Below are 23,482 nucleotides of genomic sequence, written 5' to 3'. Positions count from 1 at the left end.
GAAATGCTATGTTTAAAAAGATGTATATGTACAACAAACATTGTATAAACACAAACCGTTCATCAAACTACATACAATTAAAACATATATAGAAATAAAAAAAACATATAAAGAAAATAGTGATAAAATACAATTATTACTATTTTTAATAGTGGAAGCATATTGTTGTAATTATATGTAAAATGGTGCACATTTTGAATTAGAGTTTATTCTTGTGAATGAAAGAAAGGGTATATTTTATGTAACATTTTGAATGAAAACCTCATTATTATTATTATTATTATTATTATTGTTGTTGTTATTATTATTATTATTATTGTTGTTATTATTATTATTATTATTATTATTATTATTATTATTATTATTAGTCTTTACAATTGAGAAAAAAACGATTTCAACAAGCAACATTTATTTCCAATTGAATAATAATGCAATAACAAAAATATAAAAATAAACGTAGCTAGGAAGGAAAGTCCCTCTAGGAAAATTAGAGTTCCTTTATAATACTGGTTTTAAAAAATAAGCATTCCTTTGCATAATTAATTGCAAAGTCCTCTATATTTAACGCTTTCTGGGTGCTTAATTCTGCGGTGTCAAATGATCAAGGAACATCTAACGGAACCAATGTGCCGCTGTGACGTGTTCCCTGTGGGACATATTTCACAATAGGACAAGCAGTGTGCTGGTCGGGAAACGTGTAAACCAAACGTGTGTGTAATATTTCTCGTGTTTTGGAGTTTAGAGTCGTGGAATCGCGAGTAAATGCTGCAATTAACGTGATAAATTACGTGTTTGAATATAAGGATCAAACCGGAAGTCAGTCTTTGAGAGACGCTGGGATAATCCGGTAGAAGCCATGAAGAAGAAACTGCAGAAGAGGTTTGTTTACACATGTTTGATTTCCCAAAAACGTAAAGAAATGTAATTGCAGCACTTGTTTACCCACAGACCAGTAGTTTGAAACTAAAACGCAGTCTGGAAGACATGATTCAGGGCAAAGCGGCTCATGTTATTTATAATATAAGAAATTAAACTCTTAATGCAACAATCATCCAGCAGTGGTGAAGGAGTATTCATACCCTTATCTTTTGTAAAAGTACCATTACCACACACAAACATACACTGTTACAAGTAAAAGTCCGGCATTTAACATTTCATGTGAGTAGAAAAAGTATTTGATATCGTCTGTTGATTATACATATGATATCACTGCCCAAGTCTGTTGAATTGGAGCTCCTTTTCAACTTCAAAATGACAATTATTGTTTGTATAGTGTCATAATCAATTACACAGAGCCCAACGTGACACCTTCACTAAGTTCATTTTCTTCAGAATTATAGCGAATTTATTCCAATTGAAAGAAAGAAATGCTGCAAAACCTTCAAATGTGAGAAGCTGAAACGATTTTCAAAAAAAAAGAAAGAAATACAAGTTAGTTGAGAGAGTGATATATCCGTTCATTATAATTCACTCCACAACATATCTTTAGTGGTGCCACTCTGACCAGTTCTTTTATTAAAGATCCTGTAACCTGATGAAGAATATCCACTTTCTTACCACTGTATCCACAGAGCTGAGCCTTTAGTATTGAGTGTCTCCCTTTTTGAGTTTGTCATCTTTAAAAACTCTGGATGTTCCTTCATCACTTCAATGTTTCTGTCAGCAGTGAAGAGGAGCAGCCGGGGCAACAGCCGGCTGACTACGTGGTTGGTCAGGTGTCAGGAAGTTTGTTCCCGAAGAAATCTGCAGCCTCCGGATCGCTGTCGGCTTTATTCGGGGCTGCTGCGCCCGCTCCACCTGTCCTCTTTCAGCCTGCACCCAAGGTAACTCAAACACAAACATATCGCTTAATTTAAACCAAAACAAAAAGCAAACTATATTCAGAACACAGGAGGAAATTTGGGACTACTTCAGTGGCGGATAAACCCACATTTGGTGCTGTAGTGAGTATTTGTAGTAACTGGATGGTGTGTGTGAGAGTCAAAATAAACTACAGTGTGTGTGTTCATGGCAGTAAAGGAACATGTGAGCCAGGGGAGCGATAAGGTTTAATGCTGTATTTTTATTCACTTTAGACAATACATCAGGCTTAACACACACACATTAATCGTTTATTAAAGGAGCCCTATTATGATTTTGGGGTGTTCCTTTTCCTGTAGTGTGTTATATAGGTTTTTGTGCATGTAAATGGTCTGCAGAGGCTAAACTCCCTGTGTTCCCTCCCTCATGAGTCTTCACATGAGCAAAAATATCACCAGACTTTAACCTGTCCTGTGTGGCTTACTCTCTTTTTTTTTTATCATGACAGCCTGTTCTGAAAACCGTGGAAGAAACAGAGAAGCCAAAGGAAACCCCAGAAGTCGAAGTTCCACTTAGCAAGAAGAAGCAGAAGCAGCTGAAGAATAAAACAAAAGCCGACCTGAAGGTGGAAAACAGGTACGGAGTTTACATACAGTTCATCAATCGATTTCAGTCTTTCTTTCTGGCCTCATCCTTTTAGTTCTCTTGTCTTTCTGATTTTATTCTCAACTATCGTATATAATGCTATCATCAATATTTGTCTTGAGGGTCTGTCCTCTAAATGAGTCTTCCTTTTCCCCGTCATAGAAGAAATATCATCGTAATTCCAACAATTTGTTTTTCCTCTTTGAGTCTGTAACCTCCATCCCTTTCTTCTGTTCCCTCGCTCTTCCTCCGCTGGTTTCAGGGAGCTCAGTCTACAGTGCGCAGACGATGACGAGCAAGGGCCGGCGAAGAAGAAGATAAAGAAAGGGGCCGAGTCGAGCGGAGAGAACGATGCGGAGAAGTGGGTGATAAAGAGACAGAACGTGAGGGCCAGAAAGGAAGAGGAGGTGACAAAGAAGAAGAGGACGGTGTTCGTAGGAAACCTGCCCGTCAGCTGCACCAGGAAGGTACCAAACATTAAATAAATATTACAGAACGATGCTTCAAGATAAGAAAATAACCCCAGAGAGGAAATTCAGGCGGAAAATGAGCACAGATCGGATATTTTAGTGACCAAGCATCTGTTTTTTAAATCTATAAACCTTTTTTTCTCATTGTTTGTTCCTTGGTCGTTCAATAATAAATTTGAGAAAGGAAAATCTTGATGTTTTGGGTTTTTTGTTTTTCAGACCCTGCAGAGCCTCTTCAGGGAGAAAGGATCCATCGAGTCTGTGCGGTTTCGCTCTGTGGTAAAAACACAACACACAACTGCTACTCAGACATATTACTAACTATGAGAGCCTCTTCCTGCGTTTCTATTCTCCTTTCTGTCCTGGCTCAGTACTGTTCTTCAGCTTTATTAAATAGATCGTTAAAGAGTGGTAAAGAAAATGTCCAAAAGTTTACAGTTTACTCAGGACACATGTTTTCTTATCTATATTTTCTACTCTACTTTCTCGATTCTCAAATCCACCAAAGTTGAACTTCATTTATCTCTCTCAGAAAAAAAATACGCGTGATTGTGTAGAGATCTACTGTTGGTGTGATAAAGCCTTCAAGTCAACTTTATTGTCTATCGTTCAGTTTGTGAACAGTCACTTCAGAACGGATGTGGGTGAATATATTACAGTAAAAACGTAGAGTGTGGAAAGTGTCTGGTGCTGGATGTGTGTGTGTCAGTGTGTGTTTTTGGGGTGTTAAAGTCTAGGTCCAATAGGGGCAGAGAGTGCAGCCTCCTGATGGCCTGGTGAAAAAACAGTTTTAAGTCGGTGGGGCTCGACCTGAGGCTCTGTGGGACTCTTTTAACATCTTTTAGGAAATGGGTTTTCGTGTCCACTTCGATACACTCATAGCTCTGTAGCGGCTGCATAGAGTGATATTCAAAATACACTTTACATCTAATGATCTTCTGTGTTTGCTCCCTGCAGGTCAGAGAGGATCCCGCCATGTCCCGCAAAGTAGCAGCTATCCAGTAAGATTTAAAAACTGTGTTTCCGAGCAAAGATCAACAACTAGGCCATTAAAAGTGGTCACCCAAAAACTATAGAAGCATCCAGACAGAAGACTACATTAGAATACATTTTAAGACCAAATAGAACAAGCCTAAATAGAAGTTTAATAACAAAAGCTACAGTGAAGTGTAAGATAAAGATACTTTTTTAGATGTAATGCAATGCTAGTGTCGTTGTCATCGTCTCTTTAAGATAAATGTTGTGTTTTACTCTACAGGCGCAAAGTTCATCCCAAGAAGCAAAGCATGAACGCCTACGTGGTGTTCAAAGACGAGGAGGGAGTCACCAAGGCGTTAGAGAGGTCAGACACACACACACACACACACACACACACACAGACACACACACACACACAGACACACACACACACACACACACACACACACACACACCCGCGCACAGTTTAACTCTGTGTGTCTTCTCACAGGAACGGCATGGAGATCGAGAAAGGCTTTCACATCCGAGTGGACAAAGTGACGGACAGCTCGTCAGTGAGTCTCCGCGTCACGTGATCTGATATGTGATTCGTTTTAGAAACAGCTGCTTATTTTATTCTCTGCGTGTGATTAAAGATGTTCGGCGCTGTATAATGAAAGTTAAATCTGTATCATGATATTCATTACGTCGCTCTCGTCTTGCAGCACGATCACAAACGCTCCGTATTCGTGGGGAACCTTCCGTTTGGTGAGCATCTCTACAGATTTTTTTTAACGTTGAAAGTTGTTGTTGTTTGTCTTGTTGACGTTAACCTGCTATTTGTGTTTTTAGAAATAAACGAGCTGTCTTTCCGGCAGCACTTTGAAGAGTGTGGCCCAGTGGAGGCCGTCCGGCTGGTGAGGGACCAGAACTCCGGACTGGGGAAAGGGTTCGGCTATGTCCTGTTTGAGGTACGACGACACAGATTCCTCTTTTTAAAACAATCTTTCTTCATTTTTGCTGTTTTGCCTTTTATGCCCGGTTCAATCAGTTAGATATGTATTGTCCTAACATCTTAGGGTTATTGCTGTTTTTCCATACCAGATTTGATGATTTGGTATCTTTTTGTCTCAGAGCGCCGACTCGGTGCAGCTGGCTTTGGAGCTGGACGGCTCCAAGCTGGACAGCAGGACCATCCGCGTGAAGAGGTCGGTGAAGAAGGAGAAGCAGAAGAGTAAACCAGACGGCAAAGGAGCTCCAGGGAGGGCCGGAAAGGGACCTGTGAAGGGCTCGGGGCCTGACAGGGGAGGCGCCCGGGGGGGTTTCAAAGCTGAAAAGAAGTTCTCTGGAAACCGACCGACTGCGACTAAAAGCTCCACCTCTTTCAAAGGAGAGATGACGGATCCGAACAAAAAGAGTAAAAAGACAGGACTGAAGAAGAGCAGGAAGCCCAGGAAGCCCAGAAAGACCGTTCACATCTGATTCACATTAAAGATATAAACGTGTGTGTGAGGACAGTGTGTTAGCTTTAACACACTGTCAGGGAGAACAGGAGGAAGGTTCACTGAGATATCTGGAAAATGAAGAACCGGCCTGTTGTACGATAGTCCAAGTTCTTCTCAGTAAATGTTATTTTCCTGTGCTCCAGACTACTTCCAGTTCCATCCACTTTGTAAAACCATCAAGGTGGAGTCTGTGTTTCTGGGTTCAGATTGTAGGGATTTGAATTCTACACCAAAACAACTGCTAACACTTGTGATGGTTAGCATTAGAGCTAACGGTTATTTTCTCAATTAATCGTTTGGTTTGTAAAATATCTATCTTTTATTAGTCGATTTATCAAAAGTCGGTAAGTATTTTCCTGTGGTTGCAACTCTTCCCTTTATTATCCTTTACATACAAGTGCCACACACCACTTAATCACACTCTATGACACACACTGTTTCACCTGTTGTATTGAGTTATATTGTTCCTGTTGTTAAAATAAAATCCTTCATTTTGTGTCCGGTGCAAAATGACTTTCTGCAACAAAACCTAAATCTGTAGTTTTTTGGATAAAAATCTCACACTTCCTTCACATAAATAAGAGAAGCAATGCCCAACTGTAGAATAATCCCAGCAAGTAAAAGTCACGCATTAGAAAACCTTCTAAAAGTACAAAAAGTATAAGCCAGAAATTGTGTAGACAAAAGTGAATCTCAGAGTTCTGTCCTGGTGCTTTCGCGCATACAAGCCGTGTCTCAACTGAACGGCCGCATCCTTCAAAGGCTGCATTTGTAGACCGCTTGCATCACTTCCCCCGAGAGAATGAAAAAAGACAAAGACTCCTCCGAAGGATACATCAGATCAGAGCTATCTATATAGCTCTGCATCTGATGTATCCTCCGCGGTCCACCATATCCCAGGATGCAATGCGCGCTGGTGACGAGTGAGTCAATATTAAAGTTCAAAGTGAGTAGCGGTCAGGTCTCTGCAGCAGGTGGGTTTAAAAGCAGAAAGCGCAGTGTGATGAAAAAGACAGAGTAGATTAAAGGCATGCAGCCGTTCAATTTCTCTGGATTATGAATAATAATACGTGCTAGATTACTTTCAGGAGGTTCGTCACACGAGAGTGGCTTATTGTCATTTAGGTAAACCACTAGGGGAGTGAGGTTGTTCAATTTGACCTGAACTCACAGCTGACTGCAGAAGAGGAGGAGACGATTTTAAAGTTTTGACTGCATGGCTGGTGGGGATTGTGCTGAAGTGTAATTGGTTAAACGATAACACCAATTATGAGCTGTGGAGTGAATGGATGTACATCCAGTCGTCCTGCTTGAACTTGCCCTGAGCTTCATTTGTGTTGAACAGCACCCGATAGGCCACCTTGTTTTTGTTGTCTGTATCTTTTTGGTTTGGGAATTTACCTTTTTGTGTTGCTTCCCTTCCCCCCAACGACGTTCAACGAAATAAAACAAACTCACAAAAACAACGTCCTTGTTTGTTACCAGTTTTTATTGTATTTTCTAAAGAGGGTCGTCCTCTTTAAAATGAGCAAAACATTTCGTAACCTTTTTTTTTTAAAGCGTTTCCAAGACTGAACAGAAAGACGACTGATAACAAAAAACAATAAATAATTTGTGGAGCAGAGAGAAGATGTGTGTAACTTTCTATCGCTGATAATTGAAAAGCAGTAAGATCAAGGGCTGCAGTGTAAACCTGAAACATGATGCGGTCAGGATGAGAGCTACACCAGCTCCCAGTCCAGTCTATCAGAGCCATGGCGGAGAGGGGGACGGGCACTCTATATTTCTCTGGCAGTTATGATAAGGAAACTCTTCATACCCCAAAACGGGTAGTTTAAGTAAAAAAACAAACAGACACTACTGTCATGGATAAAGCTGGAATAAAAAACTAATTCCCTAGAGGACACCTCGATGGGAAGTGATGGACGTCGGCCCGAGTGATGTAGGCCGAGGCGTTGGAAGGTCGTCATGAGAGGAGGAGGAGGAGGAGGAGGAGAAGGAAGGGGTTGTTTCCTTTGGATCCTCTCACTCTATATCGTCCTCGCTCAGACTCTGTGCACTCACGATACGCTGCAGGACAGGAAACACCAAGAGTTAATAGAGAGGAAGCAACCAATCAGGATGAAGATGGAGTCAGGGAGGGGTTTCTGTGTTATATTATGCAGGTTTTTGAAGTATAACTAGTTGTGGAATATTGCTCTTTGTGGTTTTCCCTTTCCTTGTGTGTTCTATAGGTTTTGATGCATGTAAATGGTCTGCAAAAAGGCTCAAATCCCAGAGGGAATTTCTCTCTCCTGATCTCATACTGGCTTGTTTGACCTTTAATTGTGTTGTTTATTTATTTTAAATTGCTCGTAGAACAGGAAGACTATCAGAGGTCCAAAAACAGTGTTGGCGCTAACGAGATTTGTTTTGTATTTAACAGTTAAACATAAAAAAATAGTTTCAGTATTTTTATGCTTTTGTCTTGAAGGTTGAACCAACCGGTGATTTGGTGTTTATGGATAGACAGGTGGAGAAATAGCATATGTTTTATTCTATACTGAGGCAAGAGAAGATGTTAGAACATGATTCCTTTCTTTTTAAATTGTCCAAACCTAAGACATTTTGCCTGGACAAAGGACGTTTCCCAGCGGGTAAATGTGCTACCTGGTGCAACAGCAGCAGTTTGATTTGGTTTAGTTAAGACTTTGGGTCGGGTTTACCTGGCTGATGCTAGGCAGCTTGGTGAGCAGCATCTGGAAGACGGGTGGAGGCAGAGTCTGCTGCAACACCTGCAGCAACTGCTGGGGCTGCCCACACACTGCGATGGCGTTGGTCAGGTGGTCCACGCCTTTCTCATAGTCTCCTGTGGAGAGAAGACAGAGCTGGATGAAGTACTCCGACACCTTACTTAAAACACAGGTTAATTAAGTAAAAATGCAGAAGTATTATCAGGAGAACATACATGAAATATCAAAAGTAAACAAAACTTTGCGTGCAAATGGCTCTTCAAAGAGGTTTCAATTATTATAGGTTGTGTGTAGGTGTCTGTGGATGTTACCTTGAGCCAGCAGCTCCTCCCCCAGCTGGATCTCCTCCAGGAAGAACTTCTGCACCGCCTCAGCGTCCTTCAGGTCGGGGAGCTGCGGGACAGACAGCAGTCAGCAACAGGAAGTAGAACTGTTTCTGAGTGAACAGTCACCAGCTCAAACTTCTGAAGATGCAAACACTGACTGTGAAATGCACACTCAATACAGAACAGTTTTGGCAAAGGGAATCTTAGAGGCCCAGGCTCCTCCAACAATGCAACACAATAAAGAGGAGCAAAACTAGGTAAATCATAATATAAAATAAAAGACTAACAGAGGAAGTAAAGAGATTATGCCTTTGAAATAAAAACCTAAAAAAAGCTTCTGCTTCCACTTCAATATAATAATAATAATAATAATAATAATAATAATAATAATAATAATATTATTATCATTAAATAATAATAATAATATTAATAATAATAATAATAATAATTGGATAATTCAAAAATAATAACACATCATAAAAATAATAATAATTAATTAATAATATATTTATTAGATATTTAACTAAGTTATTAGAATAACTTTTGTAATAATAATAATAATACTAATAATAATAATAATTAATGTTTGAACACTGAGAAATATTTTAATATATTTCGCAACTTTCCTATTTTTGTCCTCTTACCATGAAGCCTTCTGTAAATGATTGACAGGAGATAACAGGAAGAGTTACAACACGCTAACACTTGTTTGTGCTCACCTTTGCCATGCCCGCCCTCTCTTTGGCTACCTTCTGCTTTCTCCTTCCTGCCACAGAAACACAAAAAAGTTGAAATTCAAATTAATTCACCAAGAAATGGATTTGGGATGGATTTTGTACTTGATGCAGTGGGAGACAGGAAGTCAGTGTAGTTCAAGTCCATTAAGTACCATGGAAATAAGTCTTTAACTTTGTGGATTATCACATGATTATGGACATGAGTGTCCAATAAATGTGACTGAACTCTTCTGATTAAAGTAAAACGGAGAAAACGTTCCTCATAATGAAGATGAGAAACAGCTTTTAACCCACCCAACTCCTCCCACTTTTAAAGCACCACCTTTAGTCCCTCTTACCATCAGAGAAAACCTGGTATTTTTCAATACCCAAGCAGATCAGAGGGAGGGAACACAACCAGCTGCAGTGAGAGGAGGAGCAACACCGGGAAAAGACACGTCACACTCGGGAAACGAAAGTTAGGTGTGTCAGAGAGGCAGCCACACTGCAGTCGGGACTAGTCTCTGTTTCTGTCTAAAGAAAATACAAACTGAGTTCATCAGATCTTTCTCAACAACACAGCACAGTCTGTCAAACACTGGTGAGTACAGCTGATCATATTTACTCTGCAAACAAGCAGGATTAACACACAACTTCAGCTCTACTCAGGCGAGGGCTCCACCATTTTTGTTTTATGGCTAACAATATAACTACGTTGGCCACAAGTCAACTTTAACAGCTATAAACTGTCTCTTTGTGTCAGCTCTATTACTTTTCATACCAGTTAGTGAATCTGAGACTTTTACATATGCTTTACTTGTACTTCCCTGCTATCTTTCATAATGCTTTTACTCATTTCCTCCTTTGATAAAGTATATTGATGATTAGGGCTATATCTGAGATTAAAGACAAAATTCGGAGAAAACTGTCGGCTCGGTTTTCAACGTTTCCTAACATTATTCTCAGGGGATTAGGATCAAATGTGACCCTTGTTTTTGTTTCGAACTCAGAATTTAGAATAATTTTCTTTCTAAAGTCGCAGTTCTATTTTTTTCTGACTTTATGCCATATGATTGGGGTCAAATGTGACAATTTGTTGTCACATTTGACCCCAATCATATGGGAATAAAGTCAGAAAAAATTACTGGCTAGATTTCTTACTCAGGATTCAGACTTAAAGTCCAAACTCCCCCCCCAAAAAATTGAGATTGAATGGTGGTGCTCATGGTTTGGTACAAGAGAAAAACAGAAAAGAATTCACTTTAATAAGAATATGTTTTAATAAAAATATAGTGATCAAAACATGTATAATATGAAATGATGATTCAGATGTTGTTTTTCTTTTCTTTCTCATTATGTCTGCAGATATGGCTAGCTACCTGCCGTCTGAAGATCAGTTCCTCTGCTCCATCTGTCTGGATTTGTTCACTGATCCAGTCACTATACCATGTGGACACAACTTCTGCAAAAACTGCATCACCAAACACTGGGATAGAAGTGACAGGTGTCAGTGTCCCCTGTGTAAAAAAGAGTTCAACACAAGACCTGAGCTGTACATCAACACTTTCATCTCTGAGATGGTTGCTCAGTTCAGAGAGTCTGCTCAACAGAAAGCCAGCAGCAGCAGCTCAGAGCAACACGTCTTCAAACCAGGAGAAGTTTCCTGTGACGTCTGCACTGAAACCAAACTGAAGGCGCTGAAGTCCTGCCTGGTGTGTCTGACCTCCTACTGTGAGACTCACCTGGAGCCTCATCTGATAATGTCAGGCCTGAAAAGACATCAGCTGATCGACCCTGTGGAGAACCTGGAAGACAGGATGTGTCCGAAGCACGATAAACCTCTGGAGCTGTTCTGTAAGACCGACCAGACATGTGTCTGCATGCTCTGCACTGTTTCAGAACACAAGATGCATGATGTGGTTCCTCTCAAAGAAGAATATGAAGGGAAGAAGGCTGCGCTAGGAAAGAAAGAGGCTAGAATTCAGGAAATGATCCAGAAGAGACAACTGAAGATTCAGGAGATCAAACGATCAGTCGACGTCAGTAAGGAAGAAGCAGACAGAGAGATAGCAGAAGGGGTTCAGGTCTTCACCGCTCTGAAGGAGTCTGTTGAGAGAGGCGAGGCCAATCTCATCAACACGATCGAAGAGAAGCAGAAAACAACAGAAAAACAGGCTGAACATTTCATCAAAGAGCTGGAACAGGAAATCTCTGAGCTGCAGAAGAGAAGTGCAAAGGTTGAGCATCTCTCACGATCTGAAGACCCCCTCCATCTTCTCCAGGGTATCCAGTCCCTAAACATCCAATACCCATCACCCACCAAGGACTGGACAAAGGTCAGCATCCCTCCATCATCATATGAAGGGACTGTGATGAGGGCTGTGGCTCAGGTGGAGGAGACGTTCAGTAAAGAAATGAAGAAGCTTCTTGAGGCTGAGCTAAAGAGGGTCCAGAAATATGCAGTGGAGGTGACTCTGGATCCTGATACAGCAAATCCTTACCTCATCCTGTCCAGTGATGGAAAACAAGTCCGTGATGGTGATGTGGAAAAGAATCTCCCGAACAACCGAGAGAGATTTTCTGATAGAAATAGTGTTTTAGGAAAGCAGAGTTTCTCTTCAGGTAGATTTTACTTTGAGGTTCAAGTTAAAGGAAAGACTGAGTGGGATTTAGGAGTGGCCAGACAATCGATCAACAGGAAAGGAGATATCACACTGAGCCCAGAAGATGGTTTCTGGACTATATGGTTGACAAAGGCAATAGAGTATGATGCTATGGAAGATCCTCCAGTCCGTCTCTATCTGAAATCTCGGCCTCAGAAGGTGGGGGTGTTTGTGGATTATGAGGAGGGTCTGGTCTCCTTTTATGATGTAGATGCTGCAGCTCTGATGTACTCCTTCACTGGCTGCTCCTTCACTGCGAAACTCTACCCATACTTCAGTCCTGGTTCTAAATATGGCCGTAAAAACACTGCACCTCTGATCATCTCTCCTGTCAGCTAAACACTCATCTGATTTCATGTATTGATTCAAGGGAACACATGTATCAAAACTAGGGATGCACCGATACATCGGTGAGACATCGGTTGATGTTAGTCCTATTTACCACCATCGGCACATCAGCAAAATAAGGCACCGATGTTTATGTTTTGCTACGTGACCAGGAGAAGTCGCATTAGCGTCGTTGTTTTTAAATCTGACGGACCAAATCTGAAGTCAGGGCATCATTTTAAAGGATTAGAAAAGTGACTGTAGGTCTGCCGTAACTTTAAAGTCATTCGGGGGGGGGGGGGCCTCTCCTCTCCTCACCCCTCCCCTCCCCTCCCCTCCCCTCCCCTCTCCTCTCCTCTCCTCTCCTCTCCTCTCCTCTCCTCTCCTCTCCTCTGTGAAGAGTTGCTGCTGCACGCTGCGCATGCTGCAGGACTTCTGCCCCGTGTAGCGGGTGTCTGGAGGATCTGTAAATTAAATCCATTCTTCAGTGTTCTTGGGAGGCCGTCGTGTATATTTGTGACTTTGTTATACTTGCTGCTACTCCCGTTAACTTCCAGAAACTTACTATGGCTGGCTCAACCGCTCTCTCGCGCTTACACACGCACACACGTATCCCCCAATCTCTCTCTTAAAGGGATAGGCTGCCTTAGTCTGCATTGTGCTACCGTTACAGGTTACATAGTATAACATCGGCAAAAATGTTATTCTTAACATCGGTATCGGCTTTCATCTTATTTTTCTACATAATAAGTATACTGTGGTGATTGATTTACATATTGTTGGATTCTTTGTGTATACACCACATAAGTGGAGGCATTAATCTACTCAACAATTATCTCTTCAACACTTTATTCTAACACATATGGAGAATATCTGTACTAACGTTTTTATAAAGCCACAGATATTTAGTGTAACTTCAAGAAGGAGCCATTGTTTCACCACATTTGTCGAGCTGAAGTTTGAATCGATGAGCAAAACACATGTTTAATGTCGTGTCATAAAGGTTGATTTAGGAGAAAACCCCATTACGTGCCCCTAGTGTCTACATAATACATATGTGTGATAGTTATACTGCTTGATAATATGATACATCCTCATTTGAGTGGAAAATTGTTGGTTAATAACTGCTTCTTTGTATTTTCACATGCCAGGTTTTATAGTGAATACTGGTAAAATCTCTTATGAATCAAAGAAACCTGTAAATGTGTGATTGTGAGTTAAAAAAACTGTCAAATAAACTGAATGTTGAACACAAGGTCTGAGAAGGCATCATTGGACATCATTTGTGTTTCATAAACTTCCTGAGGGTATTCACATTCAAAAGATAACTTACATTTCATCTGTTGATGGCTTTTAGTGTGAGGAGCTTGTGGGATAAACTGTTTGTTTCCACTAGGACTGATTGGATATTGAATAAGAAACCAGTGGGGCTGATATCAGTGAGATCGACTTCACTTATAGGGAAGGCAGTCACTATCACAACTACTACTCTTTAATAATATGCAACTAACTACTGAGTTTAAATACAGTTAACAACTACTCATACCAACAACTATAAAAGGAAAAATGGGGTTTGATTAAAGGACAATTTTCCAGGATATCACAGTTTGACTTGAGCCCTACCATTTACCGTATTTTCCGGACTATAAGGCGCACTTAAAAGCCTTACATTTTCTCAAAAAACAACAGCGCGCCTTATAATCCAGTGCGCCTTATATATGGATTACGGTAATGCTGGTTGTGCTTACTGACCTCGAAGTGATTTTGTGTGGTACACAGCTCTCACGGCGCTCTGTCAAAATGTTTTAGTACGACTTTGGTAAACTACAAAGCCGCACCGCTTGCAGCATTACGGCTACCGTAGTCAGGAGCGTCGCGGAGTTGCACCAAATGGCACCGGTCAAGAGACACGCTTACGACGCGGACTTCAAACTCGAGGCTATCAGTCACGCAGTAGAACATGGGAATAGAGCAGCTGGGAGAGAATTCAACATTAATGAATCAATGATACGTATTTTACGTGTTATAACTGAACTTATTACTGACTTATCTGACTGTTTTGTTTCTGTTATATAATTAATAATTATATAATATGTATCCGTTTTACGGCATGTAGAAAAGGAGTGTGTAGGAGAGCGACATGCGGGGTGGGCGTGTGTGTGCGGAAGAAGTAGTTTTGGGAAAGTGAAGTTGTTGCCAGGTTGGCTGCGTTGTCGGTGAAGACAATAAAAAAGCATTACTCCAGCTCCGCTGTTTCCCCCTCCTCTTTCCTCAGAGTGTCACATACCCAGCTGCTCTTCACTACGGTATAGAGCATAACAACGCTGGAGGTAACAACATTTCGCTTAATGCGCCTTATAGTCCGGTGCGCTTTATATATGAAAACATTTCGAAAATAGACCATTCATTGACAGTGCGCCTTATAATCCAGTGCGCCCTATAGTCCGGAAAATACGGTACTTCCTGTAGTTTTGCCATATTCTTATAAAACTAGTTGTGATACAAAACGCTGAATCAACATCATGTCCTACGTTTGAATCGATTGCAGTGTCTTTAAATATACTTATGCAGGGTTTTTCTACAAAAATATAGAATGAGGGTAAAAACTGTGGCGCTGATCTTGTATATAATACCAATTCTGCCGAGAACATGACGCCCATATACAAGCTGGCACCACGGACTTAAACAACAACAACGCAACGTCAGAGTGTATACATATTGTACATTTGATGGTGGTATGTTATCTTTACCTTAAGTACTACAATGGAATTAAGTCTCAATACCCATGCAGATCAAAGGCAGGAAACACAACCAGCTGCAGTGAGAGGAGGAACAACACCGGAAAGACACTCAGGAAACGAAAGTTAAGTGTGTCAGAGAGGCAGCCACACTGCAGTCGGGACCAGTCTCTCTTTCTGTCTAAAGAAAATACAAACTGAGTTCATCAGATCTTTCTCAACAACACAGCACAGTCTGTCAAACACTGGTGAGTACAGCTGATCATATTTACTCTGCAAACAAGCAGGATTAAAATCTTTCTATTAGAGGAACAGTTGGAGGCTTTTAATGTGAAGCAGCAAGAGGAAGTGAATCGATATGGTCGCACAGTAAACAGAGCACTGTTATTTTTCAATAAGAAAATGATCGGCCAAAATACACTTTCATTGCTGGTTTGCCAGAGTGAAATGGTCACAGTGGCTCATGGCTTGTTACGAGACAAAACTCAGAGAATATAATTCAAAAACACGTCATCAAACTTTATTGCGCGGTTTAGTTGAATACTCGATTCTGATTCTAAATGTTCGTGTAAATTCAGAACATTTGACACGTTGCAAATAGTAGAACACACCGGCCGCTGTCGAGGACTGTAATGGCCGTAGCTAAGAATGATCAAGAGAGGTTCGAATACGGAGCGCTGGACGTCAGATAAATCATCAGAAGACAGTCAGGAAGTAAACACTAACAGGAACACGGTGTGGGCTCTGCAGCATTTAAGGACTTGTTATTGGATCAGAAACTGTAAACAGATTTGAACAGTTACAGAAAGCGTTGATCAGTGCTGCCGTAAAGTTGTTGTTCTCGTAGTCCCAGCCGTTGGTGCGTCGCGGAACGGAGTTTGGTTTTTTCTCAGCGGAAGAAATACGATCATTTTTGAGTCAATAATATCATTCCAATTAGGTGGTAGAAACAGCTGGGTGAAATGTGATGAGGGTCACATGAATACAAGGGTGTGCAAAAAGCTAGAATACACCTCTTCCAAGGTTCTCAATTTAAAACTCATGCATACACAAAACCCTCTTTTCTTCGTTTGAAAAAATGCCTTCTCAAACGACCATGACCTCCGAGCACATCTTCAAAAATCATTGAACTAAAATAGAAGTCGATGTGAAACGGATTATATATATTTTGCCTTTTCATCCAAAACAACAATCTTGACAAACACAATTTTGATTAATAAAATAAATACACTAGGTCTTTGTTGTTTGTGTGTTCAGTGTTATTTCAGCTGACAGGAAACAACAGGGAACATGATGGGGTGTTGTATGTCAGGGATCAAAAGCAATTTATAAATCAGGCAAGTTTTACACATTTAAAAACATGCTAAATAGCCTTATTTTTTGTTGAAGTGGTTTAAAGCACAGTATTTGTGTATATTAAGGTAAGGATGATTACATTGATCTGATTTTAGAATCTAAACCACAATAACTGCTGTTTTATTTGTTGCTCAAAGTAATGAATGAAAATCCTCACAAGGCCGTTCAAGACAAACTTAAAAATAGTCAATAAATGGTATTGTAAAAATAATACTATGGTATTTAAAGCCGTTCTAACAGGATACTACCATATAAGGCTGAGTTCATTGTCATTTTGCTTGTTGTACTTCAGTAACACCAGCGTGCACGTACACCACTTCCTGGTGTTACAGCACATAGTGTCCACTGGATGGAGCACGACACAAAGGAAAGGCGAGCACGGAGTCACTTTGCTGTAAACCATTATTTGTGACATAAAGGATAAGCTCTCATGTAGGACAAATGGGTTTTTGAATGGTGGTCTATTGAATAGGTCAACAATGACCATGCTCCCTGCATATCTCTTTGTCAAATATGTCAAGGGGTTTTAGTTGGAGGTAAAAAATACACCTGGTAGAACAGTTTATATTTTCTAATGACCCTCACAATGCTTCCATTAATGATCCTCATTATCCAGTAAGATTCTTTGGGCTAAAAGGTACTGGTGGAGAGGGAAAATACCAATGTGTTTCCCTCAATAGGAACCTAAAACTAACTGCGTTCATCAGGTTTTCTCTACAACAGAGACTCTGCCAAACTCTATCAGTACAGAGGATAATGTGAACAGTGTTTCAGAAAGCAACATGATATTTCAATTTTCCTTTCTTCATATTAAGAATAAACTATAGCCTATGAATGTTGATGCAGCAGCTGTGTATCCTTTAAAAGTCTCAAAATAATGAATAATAAAACAACAGACAGACAACTCTCCTCTGCTGAAACTAAGCGTCAGGCCTCTGGGTGGGGCATTTACAGGTCAACTATTGTGCAAAATGCACCTTTTGATGTCTTTTATATCTAAATATGGTGTAAAGAAAATACAACCCTCTCTCTTTACCTCCTTACCCACATCTCTAAAAACGGGGGTACAACGGAGCTGATCCAGATTTGCTGCGGACTTGACGTCATATCGGAAATGTGGGCTGGCTTTTCATTATGTGTGAACCAAAAATTCACATCTTACAGCTCAGGGGAAAATGTGTATGTCACTTTAATAATGTCTTAACATGAGGAAGATAACACTTAACCAAAAGAGCTGCAGTAAGAGGCGGGGCAAACTGGAAGGGCTACATAGCAATGTGATAATCGTCACATCAAACTCAAGGTCTGCAAGTGTTGAAGTGTTTCCACAGGAGACGTTCTCTAAATAAATATTAGTGTTACTCAACACATCAGGGTCTCCGCTGCACGGGTGAGTAGAGCTACAGTAATAACGTTTAACTATATTTGTATTTTTTAGTTTGAAGTCAATCCTGATACACTTGTTGTGCATTTTTGTAATTTATCAAAAGTATACAACCATTAGCTTTTTATAGAATATGTCAGACATATTCTAACCCAATCTCCTACAGGTAAAATACAAGCTTCAGCACACTGGGAGCGGCCTTCTCTATGGCAGCGGTTGGCATTTGAAGTGTTGTTACTGGTAGACGTTGGACTGGCTGAGTGAGTTTCGGCCTGTTTAGCCTACAAATATTGACACCATATATTTTTGTCTTTAGCTTGGTTATGCATCATTGGCAATTTATTTTGTCCCTACAACATTAAACATTTAGGAGGAACAGAATCACGCTTACATGTTTGTATTTTAAACTTGGCTAGATGGCAGTTTGCTAAAGTAAACATTGATTCCAGCTAGAAATCTGCATTAGCCATCACTCTTTAGTGGGACCGGTTGTGGGGACTGCATTTACTAAACTATCAAATCTTAAAGCAACATGTAGTCCTGTAACCACTGCACTATCGCTCGGTTTGAATCACAATGTACATTTGCTTACTTAAAGAATTAAAGAGTTAACAGAGGGCTTTCAAATCGCAGGTAGTCAAAGCAACAGCTAACAAGTGAGCAGCCGGATCATTTCCAATTTCTTGAAATCAACTCTACCTGTGTTAGACAGACCAGAAAGAAGTCTACCCTGATGTTGGGGATGCCCTGATCCACTACACTGGATTCAATACACTGCTTGTTTGTCTATTCAGGCATCAGGAAAGCGTCAATTATCCTCATTGAATGCAGTTTTATGATTGTTTTACATTTATTGCATAAAGCAATTCCTGCATGTGCCTTGAATGATCAAGATGTCTGCAAATAAAACATCTTCTTCACTTTTTTCTCAATGTGCAGATATGGCTAGCTGCCTGCTATCTGAAGATCAGTTCCTCTGCTCCATCTGCCTGGATGTGTTCACTGATCCAGTCACTATACCATGTGGACACAACTTCTGCAAAGACTGTATCACTGAACACTGGGATATAGGTGACAACAAGTGCCAGTGTCCCATGTGTATGGAGGTGTTTACCATAAGACCTGGTTTGACAGTCAACACTTTACTTTCTGAAACGGTCGCTCAGTTCAGAGAGTCTGCTCCCCAGAAAGCCAGCAGCAGCAGCTCAGAGCAACAAGTCTTCAAACCAGGAGAAGTTCCCTGTGATGTCTGCACTGAAACCAAACTGAAGGCCCTGAAGTTCTGCCTGGTGTGTCTGACCTCATACTGTGAGACTCACCTGGTGTTTCATCTGACAATGTCGGGCCTGAAAAGTCATCAGCTGATCGACCCTGTGGAGAACCTGGAAAACAGGATCTGTACGACGCACGGTAAACCTCTGGAGCTGTTCTGTAAGACCGACCAGACATGTGTCTGCGAGCTCTGCCATGTTTCAGACCACAAGATGCATGATGTGGTTCCTCTCAAAGAAGAATACGAGGAAAAGAAAGCAGCGCTGCTGAAGACGCAGGCTGAAAATCAGCAGATGATCCAGACAAGAAGAAAGAAGATTAAGGATTTCAAACACTCAGTCGACTTCAGTGAAAAAGAAGCAGACAGAGAGATAGGGGAAGGTGTTCAGGTCTTAACTGCTCTTATGGAGTCCACTGAGAGACAACTGAACCAACTTATTGACACGGTAAAGAGGAAGCACAAAACAACAGAAAAACAGGCAAATACTTTCATCAAAGACCTTAAACAAGAATCCTCTAAGCTGCAAAAGAGAGGCGCTGAGATAGAGCGTCTTTCACAATGTGATGACCACCTTGATTTTCTCCAGGGTGTCCAGTCCCTAAAAATCCAACACCGACCACCCACCAAAGACTGGACAAGTGTCAGCTTCCATCCATCATATGTGGGCGCCGTGAGGAGAGCAGTGGCTCAGGTGAAGGATTCACTAAGTTTAATAATGAGGGAACTGATGGAGGCTGAGCTGAAGAAGGTCCAGAAGTACGCAGTGGACTTGACTTTTGATCCCGACACAGCAAATCCTGAAATCTTCCTGTCTCCTGATAAAAAACAAGCAAGTCCTGGTAACGTAAGGAGGGATCTCCCAGACAATCCAGAGAGATTTTCTGATTGTGTTTGCCTCCTAGCAGAGCAGAGTTTCTCTTCAGGAACATTTTACTACGAGGTTCAAGTTAGAAGGAAGACAAACTGGGAATTAGGAGTGGCCAGAGAGTCGATCAACAGGAAGGGAAAAGTCCAACTGAGCCCTCAGTGCGGTAACTGGACTATATGGTTGAGAAATGGAAAAGAGTACAAAGCTCATGATGGGGCCCAAGTCCTTCTCTCTCTAAAGTCTCAGCCTCAGAAGGTGGGGGTGTTTGTGGATTATGAGGAGGGTCTGGTCTCCTTTTATGATGTAGATGCTGCAGCTCTGATCTACTCCTTTACTGGCTGCGCCTTCAATGGGAAAATCTACCCATACTTCAGTCCTGGTGGTTTTGACAGAAAAAACCATGTACCTCTGACCATTTCTCCTGTCAGTGTAAACTAATCACTCATCTTATTCCATGTATTGATTTGTTTTTCATTCAAGGGAACAAATTTACATATTTAGTGGCAAAACTGTTTAGTTTCCATTTGATTTTTTACACAATAAGTTTCAAGGTTTCAAGGTTTCAAGTATCCTGTGGTAAATGACCTATCCTTCTTTCATGTATTGAATTCCAAAATGGAACTTAATGTTAATATACATCTTATTTTCTACCTAATCTATTCACTGTGTTGATTGATTCACACATTGTAAACATTGTGTTTATCATATGCATCACAATACATGGGCAACACATCATTTTGATCAACTCTGCATTGTGATACACATGTTGAGAACATCCGCTCAAACAACAGACATTCATTTTCACTTCTAGAAGAAATGACTCTTCCTAGAGCAGCCCAATATGTCATGCTGAATTCAATATGTGTCATTTGTATACCAGCTATAAAAGTAAATGGAAAATGTTATTGAAGATTGCACAATTTTCTATTTTGTCTGTATTGTTTCCATGCATTATTTGTCATCTTTTAAAATATTGAAATGGATTATGCGTTGAAGAAAAAATGAATATGTGATTTGCTGATGCATTGTGATTCCTAAAGCTGCTTCACAATAAAAGCTCCTCTGTGCTCCACCTGTTGGGAGGCTTTTAATTTGAAGCAGGAAATGTTTGTGTCCACTCGCTTGAATGAAACAGTGAGGATGATCTAGGGCAGTTTGTTCAACTTGAGGGTTTTTTAAGCTTTAAGGGGAGATTATGAGTCCTTGATCCAGATAATATTTCAGATACTTAAGAGAAATCTCACAGGTTAGGGCGTGCTGAAGACCTGAACACAAGCTGTGTACCTTCGCAGTCAAAACCACTAAAGGTCTAAAACTACAACAATCTTCAGAAAGGAGTCAAAAAGAAGCATCTTAAGTAACATCTGAAAATAAAATGTAAAAACATAAGTATTGTGTGTTTGACATCAACAAACTCTTCATAAATAGGATTTCAATTCAGAACCAAACTCCAATTCTCATATATTAAATGCATCTCAAATCAACATCAGCTTGCTAATATCTACAAATTGCATACCAGAAAAAGAATCTGGAATACTTTATCAGTTCAGCATGTGTCCTCTTAACTTAAATCTTTTCATTCAATGTTCAACGAAACAATATTGACAACAACAGAGTGTGGATGCTAGAAAAGGTGAGAAACAAGCTGTCCCTTTAGAGGACTCAAATGACATGTGTTCATTCATTCGACATTTACGACCCTTTCTTACAAGCGTGAGACAACATGGTGTGATTGTAGCCACAAAAGGACAGTTTGTCCCAACCAGAGGACATTTGCATTCTAGGGTTGTTTGCAAGTTGCATGAAAGACCAAACATTTGAGTTTATGGCTGACACTAAAATGGTGCACATGTGGTAGTTTGTTCAAGATCAATTCAAGATTCAAGGCTTTATTGTCATGTGCACAGTAGCTTAAGTGTAGTTATGGCAAATATTTGGAGAATAATAACTTCTCCATGTTTAGTTCTGACTCTGGAGACAGAGAGCAGACCCGTCCCAGAGGACCTGAGATTTCTGGATGGTTCGTAGCTTCGAAACCAGCAGCAGAAATCAGACAGGAAGACAGTGTAAAGACCTCAGATCTGCACTGATGTGATCCACTATCCACAAGACACTATTGCAGTTAGTCGAGTATACTGAAGATAAAAGCATGGACATTAGTCGAAACACACTGGACCGGACCGGACCTCGTAAGCCTGATGAAGATGAGGAAAACAAGTAAATGTCCCCCTATGTGTGACGAATAAAGGCCCTCTGATTCTGAAGAACCTGAACAAGGAAGTTCTGTTTTTGCTGATTCTGAATGAAGAGTCCATATTCTGAATCTGAATAACGGTATTCTGATTGTGATTCTGAAGAGGTCAACACTCACGCTCTCTCAGCCTGTTCTTGAAGTTGGGGTCACTCCGTCTCTTTTTGTCGAAATAGATGCAGTAACCGACGAGCAGAGCGCCGCACACTCCGGCCGCCAGAGCACTGGTCCTCCCGCCCATCATATCTCCAGGTACCCGGTCGGTAAGTGGAGGATTTCGGGTTAATTTACGGTGTTTTCTCCGGTGGTCGGTAACCGTCAGAGGGACTGGTGGAGCGGCTCAGGAGAGGAAGGACCCGTGAGGACCCGGCCGTTTGACAGCTTGTAGTTGTCTGGAGTAACGCCTGACTGGAAATATGGGAAAATAAAAACGTTTTCACAGATTAAAAAAGCTGTAAAGGAGGTAATAGTGGAGTACTAAAGGAAGGGTTGGTCTGTAATCATTTCTCAATGTATTTTTTACATTTTTAAGGGTGATTTTAAATTGCAACTGTAATTATTTCACAGTTTAATCTGTAATCCTGCCCTGTGTGTTCTGGCGTTGATGTTGCAAAACAATTTTTATCATGTTTTTATTGATCTATTTTTGTACATTGTCTCAATTTATGCTATTTATGCAGTGGTGTAAAGTAACTAAATACATTTACTCAAGTACTGTACTTATGTACAATTTAGAGATACTTGTACTTTACTTGAGTATTTCCATTTTATGCTACTTTGTACTTCTACTCCAAGTCAGAGGTTACATTTATTTAAATACCTTTAGTTTCTTTACAGATTTGGATTAATGATCTGAAAATATAAACAACACTTTAATCAAATTTAAGTTACACCAGGAGTAAATTCACAAGCTGCAGTATACAAAGTCATTACAATTAGGTGCACCTTTACCAGCTTTGATAACACTAATGCATCAATAATTATAATCAAAACACTTCATATATATGATTGAGAAATGGACCAATCAGCAGAATGAGCACTTTTAGCTTTGGTACTTTAAGTATATTTCGATGCTAATACTTTTGTACCTTTACTTAAGTAGGCTACATCTGAGCACTTTCTACCTCTGCTTCCACCCCACTAAAATTCAGATTTTATGACACAGTATTAAAAAAACTGTATTAAAAATTATTAAAAGGTGCATGTCATACACCTTTTAATTATTCTTGCAAAATTGCATTTACAAACGTGTGGATTTACCGTTGCTGCCTTTATGTTGACCTCATGATTGTTTCAGCAACGAAAGGATGAATGTCAGCCACTAGAGGGCAGCAGCTGTGCAATTCAATTTGAGAAAGTATTCACTCAGTTATAAAGTGGTAGTAAATTATTATTGATTTCATTATTTAGTATATATGTCTTAATTTAAGCTCCGGTATATATTTATATTTTACGTATGTTTAAGGCCTGT

General features: G+C 40.3%; 4 protein-coding genes across 6 annotated transcripts; 3 read left to right on the top strand and 1 right to left on the bottom strand.

The window, feature by feature from the left end:
• The first annotated feature begins 635 nt into the window (after positions 1–635).
• On the top strand, positions 636–5,873 carry rbm34 (RNA binding motif protein 34). Of its 2 annotated transcripts, none has more exons than XM_063882899.1 (11): positions 636–879; positions 1,667–1,823; positions 2,309–2,436; positions 2,708–2,912; positions 3,135–3,194; positions 3,873–3,916; positions 4,174–4,257; positions 4,384–4,447; positions 4,598–4,640; positions 4,725–4,843; positions 5,007–5,873. In XM_063882899.1, the coding sequence occupies exons 1-11, from the start codon at positions 857–859 to the stop codon at positions 5,352–5,354; spliced, it is 1,275 nt and encodes a 424-aa protein (XP_063738969.1). In that variant the 5' UTR covers positions 636–856; the 3' UTR covers positions 5,355–5,873. The 2 variants fall into 2 exon arrangements, with proteins under 2 accessions (XP_063738969.1, XP_063738968.1); XM_063882898.1 differs by having other exon boundaries at positions 1,664–1,823.
• A 975-nt stretch (positions 5,874–6,848) lies between these two features.
• Positions 6,849–22,379, bottom strand: tomm20b (translocase of outer mitochondrial membrane 20b). The gene is made up of 5 exons (XM_063882922.1): positions 22,132–22,379; positions 9,155–9,201; positions 8,421–8,502; positions 8,083–8,225; positions 6,849–7,447 (listed from the first exon to the last, which is right to left on the bottom strand). Exons 1-5 carry the CDS (start codon positions 22,253–22,255, stop codon positions 7,403–7,405), a joined length of 441 nt encoding a protein of 146 aa, XP_063738992.1. The 5' UTR covers positions 22,256–22,379; the 3' UTR covers positions 6,849–7,402.
• On the top strand, positions 9,550–13,396 carry LOC134864107 (E3 ubiquitin-protein ligase TRIM21-like). Its single transcript, XM_063882881.1, has 2 exons — positions 9,550–9,752; positions 10,517–13,396. The coding sequence occupies exon 2, from the start codon at positions 10,519–10,521 to the stop codon at positions 12,151–12,153; it is 1,635 nt and encodes a 544-aa protein (XP_063738951.1). The 5' UTR covers positions 9,550–9,752; positions 10,517–10,518; the 3' UTR covers positions 12,154–13,396.
• LOC134864108 (E3 ubiquitin-protein ligase TRIM21-like) lies at positions 14,973–20,853 on the top strand. Of its 2 annotated transcripts, none has more exons than XM_063882882.1 (2): positions 14,973–15,127; positions 18,559–20,853. In XM_063882882.1, the coding sequence occupies exon 2, from the start codon at positions 18,561–18,563 to the stop codon at positions 20,196–20,198; it is 1,638 nt and encodes a 545-aa protein (XP_063738952.1). In that variant the 5' UTR covers positions 14,973–15,127; positions 18,559–18,560; the 3' UTR covers positions 20,199–20,853. The 2 variants fall into 2 exon arrangements, with proteins under 2 accessions (XP_063738952.1, XP_063738953.1); XM_063882883.1 differs by lacking the exon at positions 14,973–15,127 and adding an exon at positions 16,317–17,625.
• Positions 22,380–23,482: the final 1,103 nt, after the last annotated feature.

The sequence above is a fragment of the Eleginops maclovinus genome, chromosome 5 (genome assembly GCF_036324505.1).
Source record: "Eleginops maclovinus isolate JMC-PN-2008 ecotype Puerto Natales chromosome 5, JC_Emac_rtc_rv5, whole genome shotgun sequence".
In the NCBI taxonomy this organism is placed as follows: domain Eukaryota; kingdom Metazoa; phylum Chordata; class Actinopteri; order Perciformes; family Eleginopidae; genus Eleginops; species Eleginops maclovinus.
The sequence above is the reverse complement of the archived record's forward strand: the minus strand, read 5'-3'. Positions and strand labels throughout refer to the sequence as shown.

Bases quoted from the DNA above. Each gene is read 5' to 3' on its own strand.
- rbm34 (XM_063882898.1), top strand. From the start codon at position 857: ATGAAGAAGAAACTGCAGAAGAG. The intron at 2,437-2,707 runs GTACGGAGTTTA...CGCTGGTTTCAG, and splicing joins GACCTGAAGGTGGAAAACAG to GGAGCTCAGTCTACAGTGCG. The intron at 4,844-5,006 runs GTACGACGACAC...TTTTTGTCTCAG, and splicing joins TCGGCTATGTCCTGTTTGAG to AGCGCCGACTCGGTGCAGCT.
- LOC134864108 (XM_063882882.1), top strand. From the start codon at position 18,561: ATGGCTAGCTGCCTGCTATCTGAAGATCAGTTCCTCTGCTCCATCTGC.
- LOC134864107 (XM_063882881.1), top strand. From the start codon at position 10,519: ATGGCTAGCTACCTGCCGTCTGAAGATCAGTTCCTCTGCTCCATCTGT.
- tomm20b (XM_063882922.1), bottom strand. From the start codon at position 22,255: ATGATGGGCGGGAGGACCAGTGCTCTGGCGGCCGGAGTGTGCGGCGCT. The intron at 9,202-22,131 runs GTGAGTGTTGAC...TTTCTGTGGCAG, and splicing joins CAAGAACAGGCTGAGAGAGC to GAAGGAGAAAGCAGAAGGTA. The intron at 8,503-9,154 runs GTGAGCACAAAC...TCTGTCCCGCAG, and splicing joins AGAGGGCGGGCATGGCAAAG to CTCCCCGACCTGAAGGACGC.